Source organism: Athene noctua, chromosome 14 (genome assembly GCF_965140245.1).
Source record: "Athene noctua chromosome 14, bAthNoc1.hap1.1, whole genome shotgun sequence".
Lineage (NCBI taxonomy): Eukaryota > Metazoa > Chordata > Aves > Strigiformes > Strigidae > Athene > Athene noctua.
Genome location: NC_134050.1, coordinates 19,819,475 through 19,829,639, shown reverse-complemented (window position 1 = coordinate 19,829,639; position 10,165 = coordinate 19,819,475). Strand labels below are relative to the sequence as shown.

At 48.9% G+C, this 10,165-nt stretch overlaps 1 protein-coding gene across 1 annotated transcript in view; it reads left to right on the top strand.

The window, feature by feature from the left end:
* Positions 1 to 121: 121 nt before the first annotated feature.
* Positions 122 to 10,165, top strand: part of PNPLA2 (patatin like domain 2, triacylglycerol lipase) — a 31,147-nt gene continuing 21,103 nt past the window's right edge. The window contains exon 1 of the mRNA XM_074918717.1: positions 122 to 468. Within this exon, the coding sequence (XP_074774818.1) occupies positions 282 to 468 (187 nt within the window). The 5' untranslated portion in view covers positions 122 to 281. The remainder of the gene's footprint in view (positions 469 to 10,165) is intronic.

Sequence of the window (10,165 nt, the reverse complement as noted above, 5' to 3'; positions counted from 1 at the left end):
AGGCGCCGGCCGCTTCCCGCCCAGCGCCGCCGCCCCTCAGCGCGGCCCCGCCGCAGGCCGAGGGCGGGCCCGAGCCGCCTCATATAAGCTGGGCGGCTGTCAGCGGCGGCCCAGCGCACGCCCGGCCGTGCCAACCAACCGCTCCTCCGGCAGCGGCGTCTCCCGGCTCCGGTCCTCTGTCCCGCCCGCCCAGGGGCGGTGTGATGTGAGAGAAGCCCCGCGGCTTCCCCTCTCCGTCGCGGCTGCATCTTCCCCCCCGCCTGCAGCGGGGCGCGGAGGCCATGTTCCCGCCGGACTCCACCTGGAATATCTCCTTCGCCGGCTGCGGCTTCCTGGGGGTCTACCACATCGGGGTGGCCAGCTGCCTGCAGGAACATGCCCCCTTCCTCGTCGCCAACGCCAGGAAGGTCTACGGCGCCTCAGCCGGGGCGCTGACCGCCACCGCCCTGGTCAGCGGCGCCTGCCTCGGTAAGTGCGGGCGGTCTGAGGGGCCGGCGCTCTCCTTCGCGTCTTCCCTTCGTGGTTATTAATAAATTCTAACAGCATCCTGCCTACATGCGCGCGGCGCTTTGTTTTTAAGGCCTTTCCCTCAGCATTCGCCCCCTCGCCGGCCGGTCCCTGTGGGAGGCTGCGTGCCTCCAGCCCGGGGTGTCGGAGGCGCCTCAGCTCTGGGGGGCTGCGAGCGGGCGGCGAAGCGGCTGGAGACACCAAGCAGCGAGTTACCGCTACGGGTTAGAGCTGAACAGCATCTCTGAGTAACTAGGAAATCTCTCCTAGCATCTTTGTTTCTGGAAGAGGGTTGTTTCTCAGGGTGGAGGGCACGGGGGAATTTTCTTGCCCTCTGCAAAGATCTAGATCTCCAGTTTAGCTAGATGTTATCTCTGTTTTCAAGTTGGAGAAGAAACCTTAAAAAGCTGTTTCTGAAGCAGGCACCCAGTGTAGTCTGTCTCTGCTTCGGGCATGTCTGGGGAGCAGCTGAAGAGAATGGTGTGCGATGCTTCCTGGTTTTTTTTTCTGTTTTGAAGTTCAGCTGTTTTGCATATGGGCGGAAAAGTCAACAAGCACCTGCTAGAGTCTGTACTCGGAATCTTTTGAGAATAACAAATGCAGAAAAGCATCTTAAACTTGAAAGGGGAACGTGGTGTGGGAGAATCGGGTGTATCTATTTAGTCTCAGAGAATTAGGAGCCTCTCTTAGAGCCAAGTGAAACCAGAGCTGTTTACTGCTTGAACTTCTCTCACCTTGATCGCAGGTGTTTTCCACAGCACTCCCTGTTCTTTGGAGACAGGTAGGGTTTCGAGATACAGCCTTCATGCAGCAGAAGTTAGCTTTTTCTGTGCAGTTGGGTTTGAAGTTTCACCCTCGTTACTATTTTATTTACAGAAATGCCCAGTGAAGGGCAACCGTTGCTTCTGGAGCTTGATGGGAAGCTCCTAACAGCTGTTCAAACCCTGATCTGGTGTCCCCAAGGCCGTAGTCATGCCATGGTGCTAGCTTTTATTGTGGACAAGCGAAAAGGCCTCTAATCCCTTCTGCAGCGATCATTGGCTGATAGGTGCCAGGGATTTGGTTGCTTTGTTTGCTGATCCTTCTGGTGGAGAGGTGGCTGCCCAATTAGTGCCCGAACCGAGTGGTCCCTGTGCTACTCAGAAGTGTGGCATGAACAGGAGACAGGCTGGCCGTAGTGCCCAAATCCTTGCCTTGCTCAGATGTCATTATAATGCTGAGCAACTCTGTTGTCACGTCTACCCTGTTCTTGCTATTTGTATGCCCAGAGCATCCACGGAGCACTAAGTGTTGCCCTCAGGGTGTTGGCCAGCCTGGGAGAGAGCTTTCTGTGAATCAGGATTAGAATAGGTTTCCCTGCTCCCTATGAGGTACAAGGAGAGGCATGATAATGAGGGCTGATTAGGGGCCACCTTCTAGGCAGCATGCACCTCCCTCCTGAAAGAGGACCAACCATGCTGTTTAAAGCCAGACAAGGCGTGGATTTTGGGTGTTCAAATTCTGTCTTAACTATCCCAGAGAAGTTAAACTTTTCTTTTGACTCTGCCTGTGTGGCTGGCATATATCTTGGGTAGAAAGCAGCTCAAAGGCAACAGAGCTGACTTCTGAAAGTAAAAGCAGATGGGTGCTTGGTTGGGGCATGGTGTCGCTGCACTTTGTCCCTGTCGTAAACCCTCCTGACAATGCAGATTCCAGGCTGAAGTCCAGAGGTTAGAATGAAATCATAGGGAAGAAAGGGAGGGGATAGAAGGTAAAGCTGCAGCCTGTACTGGGAGAGCAGTTCATCCTAGCACAGGCTGTTGTAGGATCCCCAGTATCTGTGTTTGCTGTGCATCTGGTTTCTGTCTGAGAGTAGGTGTAATAGCCTGTGGGCTTTAAAGCTTGTGGCAACTGCTATCCTGCACTGTCTGTTGCCCTGTCCATCAAACTGGAATGTGAAATAGTGTCTGAATGACAAGCAGAGGGGAATTTTGCAGAAGCCTTGCTGCTTTGGCTGTGTATAGATGAGGTTAGCACCTTCATGCATGTGTACTTGGCGCTGAGCTCAGACTGTACTGTGCAAAGGTAAATACCACCTTTGAGGTTTCTCTGTGGTTCTAATCCTTTGAGACCCTGATCAAAGAGAACAGAAATTTTCCTGGACTTCAGAGTGTAAGATCTTAGTGGTTTCTTTCCCAGCTTTTTCCTTCTGGTCTTTGCATCTGTTCAGCTTGCTTCTGAGCTGATTCCGCCTTCTCCCTGAATTAAGATCTCACTGTCGTCATTCGTACGTGGCAGTAAGGCTTCACTATGGGCTAACACTGAACTGAAAGTCCTGACCAAATGATTTGCAGTCTTGAGATCTCACTGCGGGCTTCAAAGGCATATTTGAGAATACTGAATAAAACAACATTTTGCATCCATATTGGCTAGACAGAGGGCCTTATTTCTAAGATTCCAGGAGGTATTTATGGTCTGATATGACCTCACCTAGCTCTTGTTAAGTATTTTACCATTGAGTTGAAGGGATCTCGGATTTATTTTCCAGGGCTACAACACTGGTATTGTCCCACATCTGAAGTGCTTGCTCTCGCTTTGAGGTTATTCTGTTCACTGGCATGAAAAAACTTTGCCGTTTTTCCACTAGAATAGTCTGTGTGGCCATCAGGATGCATCGGGCAAAGTCTCGCATGTTTACAAGTTACTGGATTGTGCATACTGCAGTGTTGTAGCATGAATAAATGAATGATGGGATGTGAACCTGTAATCACCGAAAAGCTGTTTTCAAGCTGATGCTAAGGTGCCGGACTGTGCTTGTGACTCATAGTTAACCAACAGCGTCTCAGTTGTGTAGCATGTGAATATTGTGGTGTGCAGCTCTCATCTGAGGGTGGATTGGAACTGTTGAATTGCTGCTTATTTTGGGGGAAGAGGTGGGTTCTGCTGTCAGAGGCAAAGCTGGCTATCAAAACCCCATCTGTGGGAGTTAGCTATTTTCCCTAAGCATGACAATGTGAGCAGAATATGATAAAGCAAGCTGAGAGGCTTCTAGTACTAAGAATACAGAAAGGAGACCATATATACACTAGATTGAGCGGTGTTGTTTGGAGTGTTCTTTGGGGAGCTCTTCCTTAGCTGTTTACAGGATATTTTTTTTTTTTTTTTTTTAACAAATGTCTTGGCTGGGACTCTGTCTCAGGCTTGATTTGAGGTAACAGTTACTTAGAATTCAGGTTTACTTGTCAAGCTGTCACCATGTGACCACCAGGAAATGCACTGCTAGCTGTAGAGACTTTTTCTATTGGGTAGCAGGAGGGAAAAACTCAACCAAATAAACCCTCTTCTTCTATCTTTTGAAACTGAGATAATGAACAATGACAACATCTTAAATGTGCTCCTGAAATTTGATTATGTGCATGCAAAGGCTTAAGGAGTGGTCACAGAGATTATTTTCTCTCTGTGTGTGGGGTCTAACACCAAATTCCAGTCTGAGAAAGGGAAATAAATCAGCTTGGTCTCTATAGATTTCTCAGAGCAATCCCAGTTTATGCAGGCCAATGTGTGAATTGTGAAGCATATCCTAGGGGAAGTATATGTGATGCTCTCTTGTGTGGCTGTGTGACGAGATCTATAGAACTCCAGAGGTACGTGAAGGAAAGCTTCATAGCATCTGTGGCCTCTCAAAACTCAAGTTCCCCCTGTACAGGAGATTGTCATCTGTATTCCTGTAGAAGCCCTTGCTGGAGAGAAAGTTGCTGAGCTCAGCAGCCTGAGCCCAGTCAATGAAAGGAGAGGCACCCTTATGTGCACACATGGAGATGTGGATGTAATTCATGGCGGACCTTCTGCCACTTTCTGGAAGCAGTAAAGCTATTGCTTCTTTCTCTGGTGGAAAATAGAGGTGGGGGGGATATTCTGTGCTGACATAATCAGAAATGTTCACTGGCTTGGTGGAGAAGCTGCTGTGCCTGGGTCGGTGCCATCAGCGGTCACAGGGCTGCAGGCTCGGGTGTCCTGATGAGTGAGCTGGCAGCCAAGCCACTGGAGAACCCTGCAATACCTTTTGCTGGGAGGGAAGGAAGGAGCTTGTTCCTGCTGTCTGCCTGGCTCTAACAAGGAAGTTCCGCTGAGGAGAGGTGCTCTTGCAGGCATCTTGTTGGGTGAGTGCAAGGGAAGCCAAGCAGCCACTTTCAGTGAAAAACATAACTATAGCAATGCCTGTGTGTGTTCTTTTTTGTCCTGCTGAAATCAGGACACCCCACATAGACAGTAGGTATGCAGAGCAGCTTGGTGCCCAGCCTTGCTCTGTCAGCCATGGCAGAAGCTGTGCAGTGCCAGTGGCAACAGCACAAGTGGTCTTTGTCATTCTTCTGACCCATAATTTCAACATTGCTTTGGAACTTGTAAGATGTCCAGGCTGTTCCACTTCTTTCTGCCCCTTATCTCCCAAAATTCTTCAAGGCACCCACAAGTCCTCCATATAATATATGAGAAGCTATCGTGTGTTCTTCAGGGTTCTATATCTGGTTACTGGTAATGTTTGGAAGTTTAGTCCTGCTAAATCAAAAACCTTCCTCAGATTTCTTGCTCTGTCTTCCAGTTCCAGACTTCTGATGCTGTAGTGGTTACAACAGCTCTACCTGCATGTCCAGTAGCTGGTGGTGTTTGTTTCCTTCCTGTCCAAGGGCTGTGCTGCCTTCCAGTGCAGTGGGTTTGGAGTAACTGTGCTCTGATGCTAGTCCCCTGCTCCCTCTGGCCTTCTCCACATTTCCCTCTGTGCCCTCCATAAAGTAGGAGTGAAATGGTCACTGGCTTGGCTGGAGAGGATTTTTCAACTCTGCTGTGCTTGCTTTGTACTGTACCTGAAGAGGACCATGCAAGTGCTGGAGAAATGGTAATTTGGTCAACATTCCTTCTTTCTGGAGCTGGGAATGGACAAGCCTCCTAATTCCAGGGCCTTTGCAAAAGCTCAGAAATCTCCTACTCCAAGGAGCAGTGTGAGTGGGTGACTCCTGTCCGTCTTGCTCTCCATGAGGCAAACCCTGTTGCTGGTTGGATTCCAAGCTGGCCACCACTTTCCCATTGAATCCTCTGCACTTCTACACTTCCATTGCCCAGCTCTTAACACTAGGTCTCTTTCTTTCTGCGTAAGTGTTCGTGGGACTCGAGGTGAAAGTCAGGATGTGCCTTCAAGAATCTTGGAGTTGAGGGAGCCCATGTATGTGTATTTGCCTGGGGCTGTTTTTCTTGTCAAGCAGGCATAAGGCACCAGAGAGAGTAAGAGCTGGTGAAAAGGAGGGGTAGAGGAGATGACTCCGTGTAGAGGGCCCTAAATAAGTCGTATGATCTTGGGAAAAATAATGCGTCTGGGAAGTGATAGTGTCTGGGGCAGTAGAAAATCCCTTCCAGGGTGCACGTAGAAGGGAGGGAATTGGTGAGCCTGGGAGTGTAGAACTGATGCTGGAAGACTGTTGTAGTTCTGCATGTTGTAGCTACAAAGGCCAGAGGAAGGGAGGAGAGAATTTGGCACTTGTGATACAGTAGCTGCTTGTGACAGGCCTGATCCTGTCCTTGGGGTTGTGCTGATCTGCAGTACAGTGTGTACAAGAGATCTGCCCTCAGTGTTCCTGGAGAAAGGGGAAAAGGCTCAGAACACACCAAGCTCCACGTGATCCCAAGCAGGGGTGAGTCTGGGCAGGTGGCATGTGCTTTGGTTTTGGTTCTTGGGACGTGTCAGGTGTGGAAGCTGGTACTTTTAGCAGAACTAAGGGCTTTGTGCTGCCCTCTGGCACTTGCCCAGACCTGAAACTGGGGTGCTTTCTGGTACAGATAAAGGCCAAATCTACACTGATGACTTCTGACAAGTCCCCTGGAATCAGCAAGCTTCATAAAGCATCTTCTGCAGCTGTTTGCCAGGCTTTTGGCTAAGCCATGCCTGGAGGATTTCTTCTGAGAATGAACCATTCTCTTCTTCATACAGTGCAGTTTGTTTGGAGGGATACTGGTTTTGCAAGCCTTTTGGGTTAGGTTTTAAAGGACTGAGTACCATTTTAGCGTTGGAGGCTCTGGCAGTGTCTCTGAGCTGCCACTCCTGTGGATTATCTCGCTTAGCATCCTGGAATAGAGGAGGTGACATCTGAGGGTGTAAATGAATCAGGGAGTCCTTTACATATGTTAACTACAAAAGCTGCTCTTGCTGGCTTCCTTGAACGCTGCTGATTCAGGGCTGGGCCTGGGAAGAGTTATTCCAGTGTATCATGGAGGCAGGGTGTGGATTCTGGCTGTCATAGTTATGTCATGCATGGAGAAAGTTAGAGCCCTGTTTGAGAGTGGGTTGTCAGCACAGTGAAAGTTACATTGATTTATCTAGTCCAGTGTTCTTATATAGTAGGATTGGTCAAAACTTCTTCATGGGAACAAACTAACTGTTTTACTACTGCCATAGTTCTGCACACAGAAGAGTTCATTCAGTGGGTGTGAGCTTCAGGTGGATGTTGCTACATCTGTCTTGTGCTCTTCTTGCTTGTGCACCGCTCAGCCTCGCGGGAAGGGTTGAGCAGAGGCTCTTCCCTTGCAGGGGTCTGTGCAACCCTCTGTGAGTAGCTCCCATCCTGCTCACACAGTTGTTTTCAGAACCCATGACATCTTGATGCTTGGGACTGGTGGCTGGGGGACCACTGCTGAAGTCTGTGGAAGAAAGGTAAAGTTAGTCTCCAGGTATTCTTGTGTCATGACTCTCAAGAAATGCAGCCTGCCTTGTGATCTGCCTGAAGACACTTCCCAGATAAGCTGCTTCATCAAAATGAGATTCCTTCTAGAGCAAAATGCCTGTGCCTCTCTTCTGAGGACTGCTTTGGAATGAAGCTGCTCATTCTCACTTCCTTGCTGGAGCCTGCTCCGCTCATGCCACAGCTAGTGGGGAAGAGTTCAGGGGTGTAAGGTGACAGCGTGCCTGTGTGAGATGGAAGGGCGATGCGGGCGCAGCAAGCAGTGTGCTTGGCATGGATTGGAGTGCTTGGCTAGCTGTGTGCCAGCATGAGGGAGCTGGGCATGAGGCAGGCTGAGGGCCAGTGGAGGACTTCAGGGATAGTCCTTTCATTCTGTGCCAGAGCTTTAGCATCCACACAAGTGTACAGTGGGAAGGGACGGGGAGAAAGGCTGCTCTCTTCTGCCTGACAGAGCTGGCTGTGTCTCTGGTACCATCTCTGGTGAACACAAAACAATTGCTGTCTGCAAGCACGTAGGAGAGCTTTCAGCAGGGGTTAGGCTGAAAGCCACCAAAAGCTGTGTGTGGGCCTTGCTTTGCTGTTGGTGAGCCAGCTGAGGGTAATGGCTAGTGCGGGATAAAGCTGAAGGGATGGTAGAGTGGCAACTATTTCTTCAGGCTCTGGAAATAGAAATGATGACTGCTCACTCCACTTTTTCTCTTTGTGGATCTGTGGTGCAGGTACCTGGCAAAGGTATCTACTGTCCTGTAGCACTGATCTCTTTTTCCAAAGCATCCTACCTCGAGTGATTCCTCCCCTTTGAAGTGGAAACAGTGCTCTCTTTCTCTAGGTGTGTGGTGCCATCCTGCAAACCAACCCTGAGAAGAGAGTATGGAGTGTATGTGTAATGTTGTGCGTGTGGGTGAGACTTGATCCTTCTGCACCGGTTCCTGTTCAGAACAGCCATCACTGGAGGCTTTGTGTTAGTGGTTTTCACTCGGATGAATAGAGTGGGAGTTGGATGTGGTTCCACTTCTGCCTCTGTGCAGGGCAGAGGAGAAAGGCAATTTCACATTACTACAACCTTGCTTTTCAGTCTGTTTCTCCCCTCTGCTAGCTTTCTCTCACTGAGTACTTTTCAAAAAATTACCCCAAATCCAGCATTGCCCTAGCTAGTAGTGAGCAGCATGGATCTGAGATGCACCTTCTCTTACTCTGCGAATCCCCTTTTCTTGTCATCCCATGCAATTTGAGTTGTGTTATATCATTGACAGGGATGGATGCATGAAGACAGGACACGGCTTTCAGTACAGTTTGCCTGGGGTTCTGAGCAACTTTTCCTTTTCATGCACTGTTATACCATTTAATTTCTCTCTAATGCAATGAACAGGAATGCAGCATTAAGCCTCGTATTAGGGAATTAGTGGAGAAAGATTAAGCTAGTGGGGATTGCTGTTGTGGTTGTGACAGAATGATCCTGGCTGTCTGCCTGAACTGAGCTGCCTCTGGACCTTCCTATTGATTGTTTCACAGTAGCAGCTGCACTGTTTTCTGATTTGTTTTGCAAAAATAAATGCTCCTATCCTGACTGCAGAAACAAAACAGGCCTCAGCTTGCAGAACATCAGTTGCCTGGTGAGGTCTTGGTGTGCCAGCGCTACGTTAAGTCCGGTGCAAAGGTTTAGCTTAGAGATGTAATCAAGCCTGGCACCTCTTGTGCCTGTTCTCCCAAAGCCTTTTTGTACAAAGCAGAGCAGCCTGCCTTAAGGTGAGCTGGGGTATGAGTTGTGCATCTGTGCTCTGGCTTGCATGATGGTCCTGCCCTGTAGGTAATGGTGGGTGGACAGGCAGGCAGTAGTGACTGTGGGCTGTCTGGTGAGCTGCTCTGTGCAAGAGGAAAAAACTCGGGCAACTTAAAAGCAGGTCTTCTCCTTATGCTCCCCGTATCCAGGATGTGGCGATAGTTCTCTATTAACTGGTATCTAGAGCACAGGAAATAACCACGTCTTTTTGGCTCGAGGGGGAAAAATGTCTTTAAACAAAGTGATCAACAGCTTTTTGCTTTTTTCCCAAATTTTACTTGAAATAGAAAAGCAAACATCTTGGGGACAAACACATTAGTAAGAAGGCTTCTGGCTCTGAAGCAGTTGCAGGTGGTGTGGATTTTCTTAGCCCTCCTGCTGCAGGCTGTGTCCTGGCACTGCTTGTGTCTAGACTTTGCAATGCTGAGCACTGAGAATCTGAGCCAGAAGGTGTTGTGGGCTGAGCCCCTCCTTCAACATCTGCCTCTGGCTATGAGAGCTGGCCCTACTTGAAAAGCTGTCTCTTCCTTTTGGTGTTTCCACCTGCCCCACCTGTAAGGTCAGAGTAAGTGTTTCTTACTGTAGTCTGATAGGGATCCCTAGGAGTTACTCTGAGCAGGTATGTATCTCGGGTATGTATCTCACTCTTGAGCAAAGGGGGAGAAAGACCATTATTAACAGCCGGTGGCCAGGCTTTCTAAGATCTCCTTTGCAAAATCATTTCCTTGTTGAGCTCTGGAGTTAAAAATCCCTGCACAGAGTCCCTGATGGGAAGGGTTACCTGCCACAGGGAACAGCCAGTCAAGCAGCAGGGCTGTCTGCAGGTTGACTGGGTGTGTGTTGTAGGGGGAGTTGTGTTTGCTACCTATTAATGACCAAAAAAAAAAGAGAAAAGCTTCCTTCCTGTATCTCTTATCTGGAGCCCAGTCAGCTGAGCTGTTTCTTAATCTGACAGCTAAATAGTAGTAGAGAACGACTGATTGAAAACCTTAAAATAAATATACCTCAGAACAAACAAAAATTAGGGAAGTCCCAGAAGAACAGCTAGTTCTGGTACAGGGTGTTTCTTAATTTTACTGGCCTACAGGAAGATGTGCACGGATGTGAAAAGAACTGGTGCCTTTAAAGGCTAGCTGCTATCCCCCAGACTCAAATGTTTTAAAGTGTTTTT